We start from the raw sequence: 16298 nt of genomic DNA on the forward strand, positions 1-16298 counted from the left end.
CACTCTTCTCGAGCGATACCCCAAATTTGTTGATCGGCATCTCGACGCATACAGTGCACATCATCGGCGTGCGGTTTAATTTATAATGAGGCCTGCCTCGCGGAGTTCCTCGATAATCGATAGAATTTCGTTGTCGTGCGAGTTGTTACCCGCCTGACGCAACGCTTCCAGCAAACGCAATCGATCCACCAGCTCGTTGGGATCATCCCAGTGCACATAATCGATCTTGTTATCGTTTACCACCATGACTCGCGATCTCCTTAGACCTTTCCCCGCTTTACTGGTCAATACACGGGGTAGTAGTGGCGCAATTACATGTTTGTACTTGTATCCCTTGTTACCCAATATGGGGTTTTGTGCGTTATGACCACGTCTGTGAGCATTCGTCATCAGCAGTATACTTTTGTATTTTTGTTTATCAGCATCTGTGTATATAGCATCATCGGGAATTCTCTTGAAAATCAGTTCGTACAGACCAGGCGTTCCTCCATATCTTACACCGTCTATGATTATATTATCATCCTTGTCCATATCGAAAACCTTATCCCCCAGCATCATTCCACTACCACCAAAGTATACACCGTACACATAATCTATGGTCGTATCCCTATCTCCACTTAGGATTGCGCTCATGTATTTTTGTCCCAGCGGACCGAAATGGTTGCGAAACGTTTCTTGCCCCTCGGATGTTTGGAGTTGCTCTCTAATAGATGCTGCAAGCGACTCATCGGCAGAAGTTTCATACACGTCTTCGTCATCATTGGTTGTGAGCGACTGTACATCGGGAAATGTATTTATTGACGCAGGAGGAACCGTGGAATCGTTTGATGCGACATTCAACCGTTTCCGCTTCGATTGAACTGGTGTGGAGGTTACGAGCGAATTTTCCAATGACATGTATGACTGTTTACTATTTCTTTTACGCGATGCGTTCCATTTCGGCCGGATTTTTGTTTTAGGCGTTAATGTTTCAATGCTCATACTCGTCGCAGGTGATATGTCAGCTTCTGTCTCAGCAGTATTTTCCACCTTATGTTTTAAGGGCTCGGTAATAGGTTTAAAGTATTTTTCCAGCGCGATATCTTCATCCATCTTGTCAGTCTTCAAAGACTGATGTTTCCTGCGAATGGATTCGCTGGTTTTTGCAATTTCCATCGCTATTCTCTCGCGATCCTTAATCTCCTGACTACTAATCATCATTGTATCGCAGACGTTGCTTTCCCACCGATGTGTTGACGACGATTGAGCATCTCACGGTAGCGCAAACTCGTTAAATCCCTTTCTATAACGCCCATTGGACATCGCGCTATCTTTATCTATCACCATGAAACCATACTCCCGCTGCCAACAATTACGGCACAAAGCGCAGAAATCCTCGTAAGACATATCAGTGTTTACATGATCGTTGTACACATGTTTCAAGTTGGTACCATCCTGCTTAAACAGTATCAACAGATTCGCATTGTCGCGTATAAGATGTTTGGGAATCTTTGCATACGTCTGACAGAGATAGAATCAGTCGACGATCGAGTGGCGTCCCATTGCAAAGTATTCCCTTATCGTATCTTGCTTGTCGCATGCCACGTCATCAAAGATAAAAATGGAATTCGGAAGCGATTCGCTCGGTGGGATGACGTCACTGTTATTTGAAAATGTAAAGTAGCCAATTTCATCTATCGCAGTCAATAAATTCTCCAAATACTTATATTTTGGCTGTTGCAACGACTTGGAATACACGTACAGGTTCTCGAAGCACACGCCGTGAGGACTTTCCAACAAGCTGACCAGCACGTTGGTCTTTCCACAATTTGATGGGCCACAAATGAGGCAGCGTATAGTGTTTGGTAGCATGCTACCGTGTCTGCGTCTCGTTTTCGGAGACATCATTTGCGATTTATCATCAAAATTAGTCACGCGTATCGCCACTGGTTGTCGCACGAATCGCATCCTCTCCGTGAACTGCGAAAAATGATTTTGATACGTCGAAGCTGCGGTGCGCTCTATTTATAGGCTCGCGCCGAAGCAAAACAGCTCATTATTCAAAATGCTTCTGATCCTGTCGGATAATTGTGATATTCTAGACCAAACCGCTGAGCAGTTGAAATATATATAAAAAATTATTCTACTGCGATCGAGGCATCAATCCGTTGGACGCAGCGTGTCGCGAACACGATATTGCATATTCGCGTAGCAACGACCTCGGTGAAAGGCACACGGCAGATAAGGTTCTCGCTGACAAAGCGCGAAAACGCATCGTTGCGCGAGACTCGACTCTGGGTGAAAGAGGTGCTGCTACAGCTGTTTGGGCAGCTATGAAAGCTAAGACGAAAATCGGAATGGGGATGAAAGCAAAACCCCGCAAAAGGACTGTAAGGAGAGCATCGCAAAAGCGGATACTTCCGGTGGCAAAACGAGGTGGCATATTACCACTTCTCCCGCTGCTAGGTGTTCTCGGATCATTAGCCGGTGGAGCAGCGGGGATCGCCAAGGCGGTAAACGATAATAAGGCGGCGCAACATCAGCTGCAGGAAATGCAGCGTCATAATCGCACCATGGAAGGTCGCGGACTTTATCTCGCACCATACAAGCGCGTACAGGGAATATCGAAACAAAAAAAAAAAACGCCGAAAAGACAATAAAAATGCCCGAGGGCGTAACTACAGATGCGCAATTGGGGGAGTTGGCAAAACGTATGCGTATTCCATTTTTTAGAGGTGTTTTTATGCGCAATGCACTACCTGTTGGAGGAGTACGCCGAAACGAGAGCGGTATCGTGAATTTGGATAATGTCGAGGGACCGGGGACTCATTGGGTGGCGTATGCGAAGAGGGGGCGTCGAGCTGTATACTTCGACAGCTTTGGCAATCTTCGGCCGCCTAAGGAATTGGTACAATATCTGGATAAAGATGTCGTGAAAATCGAATACAATCACGCGCCTTATCAGGAGTACAATCAGAGCAATTGTGGTCAACTATGTCTACGCTTTCTACAAACGATTGGTTGCAAATTTAAGGATTGACTTCTCACCACTTTGATTCAGTACGAGTCCAGTCGTACAGCTTGGAATATGTCGTTAACATTCACTCTAACCGGCAAGAGTAGCACCCTCGCGGTGAGCTACTTTCCACCCATAGATTTGAGCGGCGATGATTACGAGCTTGGTCTAACAACCCTTGAAACTTACCATACAATACCCAACATCGACTCCAGCAACGATAAATTCTACTTCACCACAAATTATGAGACCAACAGCAGCGTCGACACCAGCCATGAATACATTACGATTCCCCACGGTTCATACGAATTAGACGCCATTGCCAAGTATTTGAAACAGCGATTACTCGAGCGATATCCTCAAAAACTCGATGGCACCAATGCCAACGATGGTAGCGACAGCGATGAGTATCCTATAGTGTTGCGTCCCAACAACAACACCATGAAAAGTGAGCTGTACTGCTCGTTCATTGTAGACTTTACAAAGCCCAATAACATTGGATCGTTACTGGGATTCTCGACGAATCGCGTATTAGAACCGGAACAGTGGCACGATACGGACGATCCGATTAATATCATGAATGTGAACATTATTCGCGTAGAATGTAGCGTGACCGCTGGCGCGTACAGCAATGGAAAGCGCGTACATACCATACATGAATTTTCTCCCAGAGTACCGCCGGGATATAAGATATCGGAAACGCCCGCGCAGATCATTTACCTTCCAATCACCGCACAGGTCATTTCGGATCTAACGATACGTGTTGTGGATCAAGACGGACGATTGCTTGATTTTCGAGGTGAAGAGATTACCATCAGACTGCACGTACGACGACGTCGATGATAATACATGTGGTGCAGTCGTATGAGATGCTTGTGTTGAACGACTCCAGAAACACGTTTCTTCCAAACGAAATTGTTTGCAGCAACAACAACAACAACAACAACAACAACTGCAACAACAACAACAACTGCAACTGCAACAGCTCTGATTACGCTAAAAAGAAGAGGTTCAGTGCTGCGAACATTGCATTTTTGAAATCGCTGGGATTCATTGTACGCAATTAAGTTGAAAAATGACTGACATTCTAAGCATTGGCGCGAAGCCGACGTTTGATGATCGCATCGTCAAGCTTGAGACTCACACATACAACCCTTACGTCAACACGACGTTTGGATACAGCGATGAGATAAGAATACCTATACAGCAACAGGATTTATACACATTACCGTGTGAAAGTTTCCTCTACCTGGAGGGGAAATTGACGATAAATAAGCCGAATGATGTATCATCGGTGATGTTGGGAAATAATTGCATGGCATTCATATTTGATGAGATTCGATACGAACTGAATGGTGTGGAGATTGATCGCAACAGAAACGTTGGAATAACTAGCACGCTTAAAAACTATGTATCGATGACATCTGATGAAGACAAAAATATGGAGAATGCGGGATGGGGCTTGAAACGGCACGATGAGCTAATAGTGAAAAATCATTTCAATTTTTGCATCCCGCTCAAATATTTGTTGGGATTTTGCGAGGATTACAAACGCATGGTTATTAATGCACGTCACGAATTGATTTTAATACGATCGCGCAACGATAACAATTCTCTAATAGGATCGCCGACGTTGGAACCAGAAATTGAATTATTTAAAGTGCAATGGCGGATGCCTCACGTGACGCTGAACGACGTTAATAAGCTGTCGTTGCTACATGCTTTGGAAAGTGGACAAAACCTGAGCATTAGTTTTCGCTCGTGGGATCTGTACGAGTATCCTCTCTTACAGAGCACGACCAAGCATTCGTGGGCCGTGAAGGCAGCTGCACAGTTGGAGAAGTCGCGATACATTATCTTTGCTCTACAGACTGCTCGAAAGAATGTGATGACTGAAGATGTTACTCGATTTGACCACTGCAAATTGACCAATGTAAAACTTTTTCTCAACTCGGAATTTTACCCGTACGATGACATGAACTTGGACTTTGACAAGAATAGGCACGCCATCTTATTTAACATGTATACGCATTTTCGTAAATCGTATTACGGACATAGTTGCAACGAGGCATTATTCACCGTAGCCCAATTTTTGCAATTTGGCCCCCTCGTGGTGATTGATTGCTCGCGACAAAATGAGTCGATCAAGAATAGCACCGTGGACGTGCGCATAGAATTTGATTGTAAAGAAAACGTACCTGCAAATACTACGGCCTACTGTTTGATTCTGCACGATCGGGTGGTTGAATACAATCCGCTGACAAATGTGGTGCGCAAAATCAATTAAATTACTGCGCTACTTGTCCGCCCTCTCCTGTACCAAATTCGTACAAAATTTCATCGTGAAAATTGAGATGCTTTACGAGAAAGAGTGCATTCTCCAGTCTGTCTTGGAAGCGAACGGACCTCTAAATTGTATCGATAATGGTCGTACCAACATTCGTTGACCTGCAAGGGTTCATCGTCGATGGAAGATTTGTCGCGAAGGAAGTGGCTATCCTACGAAAGGGAACAATTCTCTCGCACTATATTTTTGGGAGTTCGATGCCACAATATCTTCTTACAAAATCCGACAAATCGAGCACCCGGTGGTTGGTGGCAAAACATCATGGACTACGTTGGGAAGATGGTGACGTTCCGTACAGTATGGCTAAAAGCTAATTATGAAAGCTGTAGCCGATGCGATCGACGAGGAAGATGACACACCCCATGTCGTATACGTTAAAGGGCTGCAGAAACGCGATTGGCTCGTGGATTTCCTCGATGAAAATACGAGAGCGGACGTGATCATCGAGACGCTAGACATTGACTAAGAGAATATCAAATCTCTAAATAAGCTAAACGTAATTAATACTCTGCGATGTGGCAGACACGCAAAGCACTGTGCCATGCAAAATGTATTTAAAATATTCAACTGGTGGTCTAAACGCCAGAGGGAAATACACAAGTAAAATATAATCAATTTTTAATGCATAACAGTTTTTCTTCACCCTCCTCAACCTCCAACCTTCTGCATGTACGCTAGATTAAGACGATAGTTCTAATTATTATGTAGAAGTAGTACGATTCATGATCAAAGCGATACCATACACGTATGATAGACGTCCGTTCGATTCACGTTAAAAGTCGTTCAATACCCGTTGAATATTCGTTCGATATCCGTTCAAAGCCGTTCGATACCCGTTGGATATCCGTTGGATATCCGTTCAAAGCCGTTCGATACCCGTTCAGTACCCGTTTGATACCCGTTCGGCACACATTGAAAGCCGTTCAGTACCCGTTCGATTCACGTTGAAAGCCGTTCAAAACCCGTTCAATACCCGTTCGATAACCGTCCGATACCCTTTCGATACCCGTTCGGTATACGTTGAAAGCCGTTCAAAACCGTTCAATACCCGTTCGATTCACGTAGAAAGTGGTGTGATCTAGTCGAATGATGTGTCAAAGAAGATGGGAAAGAAGATGCGAGTGAATAAGGAGAGGACGCTCAGTGAAGAAGAAGAAGAAGAAGATAAGTACATGGAGGAGGATGGTCAGCGAAAATGCAGGTGGCATGTGATGAAGATGGTGAAGAACAAAGGCATCCTACTTTGCAAAGCTGTACATTTCTCGATTTCATGATAGGAGGGGGTTTTGACATGCAAGAGCCAGGAGATGCGTCGAGACCAGTTGCATTCAAATCGAGTCGTCGCAACCTCGATATTTCTTTCTGAGTGACATTTTTTCTTTCTGAGTGACATTTTTCTTGCGAAAAGAAATGGGATTGTGGAGAATAGCCCCCGAGTGTTGAGGCAGCGCAGAGGTATGTAATTAACAGTATTTTTTTAACATTTATTGCGTTTAACCTTTGAAATCGTGTGAGATTAAAATCAGACGTTTGTATAAATATTATATCGCGGGTTTCTATGTTCCAGAACTCGCCACCCTCGTCACCCCCCGGACCGCCGTCGCCGAGGGTGTGGTCACCGGATTGGGGCTCTCCTCAGCCATCACCGTCGCCGTCGCCACCACCTTCACCCCCGCTGCAAGTATGTAATACTTTGCATTTTTTTTTTTTTTTTTTTTTTTTTTTTTTTTTTTTTTTTTGATATTTAATATGTTTTGTATAAATATGTAAGCTTCGTGTATAGGCTGGTGAGTTACGTAGATGCTCGAGAGAGGTCAGGACTTGAGAAGATAAAGAAAACAGAGAATAGAGATAGACAGAGTGACGGTTAAATTGATTAATACAAAAATTAATTATATTGATAAATAGTGAGATCGAATTAATGAACCCAGTAGTACAGAATCTACAAGTGCAGGTCCCTATAAGAAAAGATCATATGTTGAGAGAATATAGAGAAGCACAAACATTTAATTGTTGATTCTCTATATTTTTAGGTTAGTGAAACACGTGGAAGTATGTATGTGATAATTATTTATTATGTAATTGATAATAAACCTCTATATTTTTAGACGAATCAACCTTGTGTTTTTGCTTAAGAAGGAATCCGAAATAATATCATAAATCAACAATTATCACGTTTGGGCAAGAAACGCGCACGAGAAGAGACGTCGAATACGCAACATTATGGAAAGGTTAAAATTCCAATTTGAAGTCGTTGCAGCGGAAGACCCCAAATCAAACGTCATAGCCATTACATCCATAACAAATGAAGAAGATATAAAATTTCATATCCCAAGTAACCTGTGGTCGCAAAAACATCATGCAGAGCTCACAGCTCTGCCCGAGTTCAAAAAAGTTACAACGACTCTGACGAAGCGCGGACATACACGAAGTGTATGGTTTAATCTAAGCGAAAAAGTATTAGGTAATTATAAAGACGGGAGTGGAAATATGGTAATAGGAGACTATCTATTAGAAGAAAGTCAAACATCCCAAAAACAACAAATCACGGCTCAAACAACACAAATAGATGAAAACCTACTAAAGATCTTGGAAAAGTTGTCTGAACATAAAGAGGATAGTCAAACTTTGAAGAATCGAAACCTAAGTAAAATCTCCGAAAAATTTGTAATTGAGAAATTCAATGGTAAGAACGTTAGTGTAAAGCTATGGTTATCGACATACGAGAGCGAATGTGACAGATTAAATATTACAAAAGACGTTGAAAAAATTGAAATTTTAAGATTGTTTCTAGAAGATAATTGCAGAGACTGGCATAGTTCTATGTTAATAAGAAATACACTAAATTCGGAATGGAGAATTTGGAGAGAAAATTTCCTAGGAACTTTTGCAGATAAAGGATGGTCACCGGTAATGCATGCGATAAATTACAGGTTTCTGAATGGCTCACTTTTAGATTATGCTTTAAGAAAAGAACGTCTATTGTTAGAAACAAACAAAGAAATAGATAGAAAAACTTTAATAAATCTAATTGCTGCGGGATTACCGGCATTTGTGAGAGACAAAATCGATAGAGAAGATTTAGAAAACTCAAAAGACTTATTTAATGAATTAAGAAGATACGAGAAAACAACGAATAGAAAGATTACAGAGGATAACAAAGAAGTAAGAAGAATTACAAAATCAGAAACGAGAAGTAGTGATAAAAAGCCATGCAAGATTTGTGAAGAAAAAGGTAAGAAAAACCGATACCATCCAGAAAACCTATGCTGGTATAAAGCAGAAAGAAATGGAACTCAAAATAGAAATATATCTACAAATTCAATATTAGAAGTTGAACTTAATACAGAGGATCAAAAAAACTGAATTTCCCGCCGTTAATCAAACTTGACGTTCTATTAAACAACGTATTGAAAGTTAAAGGAATTTATGATCCTGGTTCAAACGTGACCGTGATAAATTCCAAATTAATAAAATTAAAAAACAGAGAAAAAGATCAACAAAGCAGCACGTTAAGATCGATTAATGGCAGGGGAAAAACTGAGGGATTGATAACTCTAAAAGCAAGAATACTGGACGAAGAAAAAAATATAAATGCATTTATATTGGAAAGTAAAGATTTTGATAATGACATGATATTGGGACTAGATACAATAAAAAATTTTGGATTGACTCATGATGAAAATTTAGATGTTAAAAAGCTAAAAGAAAATATGAAAGAGAATAAAAAAAAAGAACAGGACACAGGAAAATTAATTCAAGAATATGAAGTAAATTTCAATGAAGGAATAGACACAAACCGATTTATTACTGACACGGAACACTTAGATTCAGATCAAAGAGAAGAAATAAACGTCTTAATAAATGAATATAAACAGATTTTCGCCAAAGATAAATATGACGTAGGCAAAGTAAAAAATTATGAAGCATTCATTGACCTACAAACGGAAAAATATTGCTATAAAAGACCATATAGATGTTCAATCACAGATAGAATTGAGATAGAAAGACAGATCGCGGAACTATTAAAACATAATTTGATTGAGGAGTCATATAGTCCTTTTGCAGCGCCAGTGACACTAGCCTTTAAAAGAGATGAAGGGAAAAGAAGTCGTTTATGTATAGACTTTAGAGAATTAAATAAGATAATAGTTCCTCAATCTCAACCGTTTCCCTTAATAGAAGACCTAATGACTGAGACCATTGACTGTAAATATTTTACAACTCTGGACATAAACTCAGCCTTTTGGTCCATACCTTTAAGAATTCGAGATAGACCAAAAACAGGATTTGTGACGCAGGAAGGACATTATCAATGGACGTGTCTTCCTTTTGGCCTAAAGACGTCTCCAGCAATTTTTCAACGAATTTTAAGAGGTATTATAAGAAAATATGGACTATCTAGATTTGCAAAAAATTATATCGACGATATATTAATTTTCTCAAGAACATTTGCTGAGCATATAGTACATATTAAAAGATTACTGGACGCTATAAAAAAAGAAGGACTTAGACTAAAATTCACAAAGTGCAAATTTGCATCAAATTCAGTAAAATACTTAGGACACGTAATAAAAGATAATACAATTACACCTCTAAAAGATAACTTAAAATCAATAAGAGAATTTCCAACTCCACAAAACAAAAAACACGTAAGACAGTTTTTAGGGAAAATTAATTTTCATGGAAAGTATATTCCAAATGTTACAATAATACTGGAGTCGCTACACAATCTACTCCGTAAAGATACAAAATTTTACTGGTCAAATGAATGCCAAGAAGCATTTGAAATAATCAAAAATCATCTCTGTTCTAGACCAAATCTTGCAATTTTTGATCCAAAATTACCGACAGTTATTTATACGGATGCTAGCATACACGGTTTAGGAGCGGTTTTGAAACAAATCCAATTAAATGGAGATCTGAAACCTGTAGCTTACTTTTCAAAAAAGCTGAACGAATCTCAAAAAAAGAAGAAAGCCATCTTTTTAGAATGCTTAGCCATAAAAGAAAGTCTGAAATTCTGGCAACATTGGTTACTGGGAAACTCCTTCACGGTATATACAGATCATAAACCGCTAGAAAAGTTAAATGTCAAAAACAGAACAGATGATGAACTAGGGGATATGATTCACTATTTGTCCCAATACAACCTTACAATAAAGTACAATCCAGGAAAAACGAATATAGAAGCAGACTGCCTCAGCAGACACCCAGTGTTTGAAAATCACGAAAATAACGAAGATAACCTGAAAACGGTAAATATTATTAGTCTAGAAGATATAAAGAGTGATCAAGCACAAAACAAACAGTTGAGAGAGAATGCAAAATTTACTATGGAAGATGGGATCTACTACAAAAAAGATAAAAGAAAAAGGAAAAAAATAATATTAAGTGAAGAATATAGTAAAATTGTGCTGAAGAAAGTTCACGAAAACTACTGTCACATAGGAATAAATCAGATGGAAGCTAAGGTAAAACCTTTTTACACGGCACAGAATATAATGAAAAACATCAAAATAATGTGTAAAAACTGTGAAGTTTGCATAAAAAATAAAACAAGAGCAAACAGAAAATACGGTCTAATGTCACAATTAGGTCCAGCCGAGAAACCCTTCCAAATAATGTCTTTGGACACAGTTGGCGGATTTGGGGGTCGAAGATCAACAAAGAAATACCTACATCTACTAGTGGACCATTTTACAAGATTTACATACAGCTCATGCTCGAAAAATCAAAACGCTCAAGACTTCATAAAACTAATTGAGAAGGTTTCGAAAGATAACACGATTGAAATACTGCTCTCAGATCAATATCCGGCCTTAAATTCAAACGAATTCAAAAATTACCTTGAAAATCGAAATGTACAACTGATTTTTACAGCCGTAGACGCACCTTTCTCTAACGGTCTAAACGAAAGGTTAAATCAGACGTTGGTGAATAGAATACGCTGTAAACTGAATGAGAAAGGAAAAAAATCAGCATGGTCCAAAATAGCAGAAGAATGTACAAATAAATATAACGAAACAAATCACACAATTACAGGATTTTCACCAAAATACCTGCTAAGTGGAGAATCTACTGACTTGTTACCACCTGAATTAAAAGAGAAAAATAAAAATACAAGAAGTTTGGAACAAGATAGAAGAATAGCACTGCTCAAAACAAAAAAATCCCATGATTATAATAAATCTATATTTGATAAAAACAGAACACAGTATAATTTCAAAGAAGGAGATTTAGTTTACGTGGTTAATGGAAATAAATTAAACAGGAAAAAAATGGATGAAATCAGGATAGGTCCCTTTGAAATATCGGAGAAAGTATCAGATTCAATTTATAAAGTAAACACGGGTCATAGAAAAAGATCACTTGGTTTGTATCATATAACAAAGCTCACACCTGTGTCGACTGATGTATGGTAAAAATAACGCTAAATTTGCATCTTAGGATGAAAATTAAGCGTCTTGTGGAGGGGAGATGTAAGCTTCGTGTATAGGCTGGTGAGTTACGTAGATGCTCGAGAGAGGTCAGGACTTGAGAAGATAAAGAAAACAGAGAATAGAGATAGACAGAGTGACGGTTAAATTGATTAATACAAAAATTAATTATATTGATAAATAGTGAGATCGAATTAATGAACCCAGTAGTACAGAATCTACAAGTGCAGGTCCCTATAAGAAAAGATCATATGTTGAGAGAATATAGAGAAGCACAAACATTTAATTGTTGATTCTCTATATTTTTAGGTTAGTGAAACACGTGGAAGTATGTATGTGATAATTATTTATTATGTAATTGATAATAAACCTCTATATTTTTAGACGAATCAACCTTGTGTTTTTGCTTAAGAAGGAATCCGAAATAATATCATAAATATAATATCAATTTTTTGTGTGTTCTAGAATTTATATTACATGATGAATGCGCGGGTGGTGGGGGAGGCACCGGCGCTGGCTGAGGAGAATGCGGCGGGCCCCACGAGGGTGGTTAGGCTGCGGCACCCCTGGCCCCACCCGCCGATACGGCAGCGGCGATCACCATCCCCATCGCCATCACCATCACCATCGCCATCGCCATCACCATCGCCATCGCCATCACCACCGCGGTCGCCGCACTAGATTTATTTATTTTTTTTTTTTTATATTTATATTTATATTCTTTTTTTTTATTTATATTTATTATTATTTAATTGTATTTTATATTCTTCTTTTTTTCTTTTTTTATATATTCTTTTTTATATTATATTCTTTTTTATATATTCTTTTTTATATTATATTCTTTTTTATATTATATTCTTTTTTATATTTATATATTCTTTTTTTTATATTATATTCTTTTTTATATTTATATATTCTTTTTTTTATATTTATATATTCTTTTTTTATATTATATTCTTTTTTATATTATATTCTTTTTTATATTCTATTATTTATTATTATTATATTCTATATTATTTGTAACAATATATATATTTCTTAAACGTATATTATTTCTCAATTTTATTTACCCGTGTTCCTCCTCCCACGGCCTATTTTTTAAGATTTGTTGAGGCTGCATAATTCTTATACAGGGTGTCCCACTAAGGAGTGGACAGCGCGATATCTCTTAAAGTATTGTCGATAAAAATATAAAAAAAATAGGGAATTGCATGGTTCGAGGGGGCCCATTTATTAGCGCGAACGAATTTTGTTTCCGATTATTATTTTAAAAGATACGATGGTCAAGTTCGGTTTTTCAAATGGAACTATTTTTTTTGAACAACTGAGTTGATAGTGCGTTCCAAGACAAATTCAATAAGCTTTAATGTATACACTTTATTTCCACTGGTTTTTAAGATATTGCGCTTGCAAAATTACTGATTTTCACTGGAAGAAAACCCTCTGGAATAGGAAGGACCGGGGTCGGTCTTACTGGCGCTACGGGTGGCATTGCCTGTTGAAACTGATACCTACCTGCCAAAGGTCTACGACAGGGTTCGCAGGCCCAAAAGCTGGACAATTCTTTTCCGTCAGAAATGCTACTTAGGTAGGTACATCTGCGGTATCGAGAAGCGCATCGTTACTTTTATTTCGCACTTGCTTCTACGCTCGGATGGCCGGTTCTTTTGGGAGGGATGCAAGTTGGATTGGTTCTGATACAATCTGCTCCCTATGGTTGAAATTTAGTCTAGCAACTTTCACTCCTCCTAACCTAACCAATCCAACTTGCATCCCTCCCAAAAGAACCGGCCATCCGAGCGTAGAAGCAAGTGCGAAATAAAAGTAACGATACCTACCGAAGTAGCATTTCTGACGGAAAAGAATTGTCCAGCCTTTGGGCCTGCCATTTCTGGCGTAGACCTTTGGCAGGTAAGTATCCATTTCAACAGGCAGTGCCACCCGTGGCGCCAGTAAGACCGCCCCCGGTTTTTGCCATTCCAGAGGGGTTTCTTGCAGTGAAAATCAGTAAATTTGCAAGCGCAATATCTTAAAAACCAGTGGAAATAAAGTGTATACATTAAAGCTTATTGAATTTGTCTTGGAACGCACTATCAACTCAGGTCTTCAAAAAAAATAGTTCCATTTGAAAAACCGAAGTTGACCATCGTATCTTTTAAAATAATAATCGAAAACAAAATTCGTTCGCGCTAATAAATGGGCCCCCTCGAACCATGCAATTCCCTATTTTTTTTATATTTTTATCGACAATACTTTAAGAGATATCGCGCTGTCCACTCCTTAGTGGGACACCCTGTATGTGTGAGCAATTTTATTTTACATAATTCCACTATTTTATTAGATCGAGTTAATAAATATAATAATTTCTATACATATGCAAAGAATTTTATTTTATTTTTATGCAATAATTCCGCTATTTATAAGAACGAGTTAATAAATACAATAATTTTTTATTTTACAATGGTATTCTAAAGACGCGGTGTCGAGAAACGCCGATCTTTCCCGACATCGTTCGAAACAATTTCTGATAAAATTTCTCATAAAAATAAATTATTATACGTCGACGTTGTGTGTGTGTGTGCGTGTGCGTGTGCGTGTGCGTGTGTGTGTGCGTGTGCGTGTGCGTGTGCGTGTGTGCGTGTGTGCGTGTGTGCGTGTGTGCGTGTGTGCGTGTTTGCGTGTGTGCGTGTGTGCGTGTGTGCGTGTGTGCGTGTGTGCGTGTGTGTGTGTGTGTGTGTGTGTGTGTGTGTGTGTGTGTGTGTGTGTGTGTGTGTGTGTGTCACACATGTGACGCTCCGTTGGTTTCGCTATATGTACCATTCGGAAAAGACTAATGTCAGAGACGGCGTTTGGGGGAGTTGGTTAGGCGGCTGACTACTCTTCCGCCGACGTTCGTGAGTGACGGTCGTGCCCGCATAAGGCCCAAGAGCCACTGTTCGTTCTACCTGAACGAGTTGCCGAAGCCTAAGAAACTCAAACTTTCTTAAAACCGCTAGTGCCACCATACAACCAAAATTAGTGAAATAACAACATCTACGCAGGGGGGTGCCCCCCCTGAACCAACAAATATAGTGAAACCGTTGAGTGCAACCAAAAACATAACAAACCCGGAAGTTTTCCGCGAGATCTTGAGGACCTTCAAAGATGAAGAAAAACTCTCCGCAAACTCCCCCTCCGCAATCAACGCACGCTTGGACAGGATCATCAAATCCAAAAAGATCATAAGCAAAATACAACCGAAGCCAAACATCATCAGTAAAAAGAGGAACAACCCGTCAGCCTGCGAACCAGGTATAACGTCCGCCATGAAAACAAAGCCGACAACCACAACCAAGAAAAAGAAGGACCCCCCAAACAAAGATGCAGGTGAAGCCTTAAATAGCGAGCTGGTAGCAATGATAGATGGTTTAAAGAAAACCATCGAAACTCTAAGCAAACAACTGGAAGAAGAGAGGGCCCGCAATGCGTCCAGAACACCAGAAAGCGCCGCCGAAACGTACAAAAGAAAAGCAGATACCAGCAGAAGTCCAATAATAGACGAAGAAACAAAGGGACCCGCCCCCCCTACAGAAGCAGGTACCGGGCCTACCGACCTTTGGACAGAGTTCACACCTACGAAAAGGAAAAGGCAACACGCAGCAGGGGAAAACCAGATCGACCTACCAGGACCCAGCAGGACAAACAGGGCCGCATCCCCTAACTCAACACGGATGGACTACAACGACCTCCAGACTCGGACACAAAACCATGACCCGCTACAGACAGGGGCTATCAACCAAAACGAGCAGCCACCCTCCGCCTCAACACGTATGGTAAAGCCGCCTATAATTAATATTTACGAAACGTCCCAACAAACGTCATTTAGGATAGCTAAAGAAACATTAGGTTTAAATAACTTTAGAATTAAGCGCGTCAATAGTAACAAACACCACCTACAAGTAGAAAACTTAGCAGAACACGCAGCACTGATAGAAATACTAAAACAAAGGAAAATTAAATTCTTCTCATACACACCAAAATCAATTAAGCCAAAAACCTTACTACTGAAAGGTATTGATAACAGTTTCACACCGGATGAAGTATTAGACGAACTCAGTAAACTAAACATACCTAACGTCAAGGTTCTAAAAGTCGCTAACTTCTCAACATTGAAATCGGCTAAAAACAACAAGCCACTCCCATTCTTCCTAGTCCAAATCTCACCTGAAAGCGATACCAAATCGCTAACGAAGACCAAATATCTCATACACCACGCAGTCACATGGGAAAAAATAATAAGAAAAGATCCCATTATATGCTCTCGGTGCCAAAGGGCGGGACACTCAGCGTCCAACTGCCAATTAGATTATAGATGCGTAAAATGTACAGAAAGCCACGACCCGGGAAATTGTGCTATTAAAAAAGACGAGAAGGTAGAACTTAGTAAACTTTTCTGCGTTAGATGTAAGAACTACGGACACCCGGCGTCCTACAAAGGCTGCCCGAAACTAAAAGAGCTAAAAAATAGGATCGCAAT

General features: G+C 39.7%; 2 protein-coding genes and 1 long non-coding RNA gene across 4 annotated transcripts in view; 1 reads left to right on the forward strand and 2 right to left on the reverse strand.

Annotated features, from left to right (window-relative positions):
* Positions 1 to 16298, reverse strand: part of LOC143373660 (uncharacterized) — a 423841-nt gene that overhangs the window by 105332 nt on the left and 302211 nt on the right. The window lies entirely within an intron of this gene.
* The window catches only part of LOC143374872 (uncharacterized), a 617708-nt gene that overhangs the window by 23007 nt on the left and 578403 nt on the right, over positions 1 to 16298 (reverse strand). The gene's annotated exons all lie outside the window — the stretch shown is intronic.
* Positions 7019 to 12171, forward strand: LOC143368217 (uncharacterized). Its single transcript, XM_076810722.1, has 2 exons — positions 7019 to 7398; positions 7482 to 12171. The coding sequence occupies exon 2, from the start codon at positions 7566 to 7568 to the stop codon at positions 8706 to 8708; it is 1143 nt and encodes a 380-aa protein (XP_076666837.1). The 5' UTR covers positions 7019 to 7398; positions 7482 to 7565; the 3' UTR covers positions 8709 to 12171.

Source organism: Andrena cerasifolii, chromosome 1 (genome assembly GCF_050908995.1).
Source record: "Andrena cerasifolii isolate SP2316 chromosome 1, iyAndCera1_principal, whole genome shotgun sequence".
Lineage (NCBI taxonomy): Eukaryota > Metazoa > Arthropoda > Insecta > Hymenoptera > Andrenidae > Andrena > Andrena cerasifolii.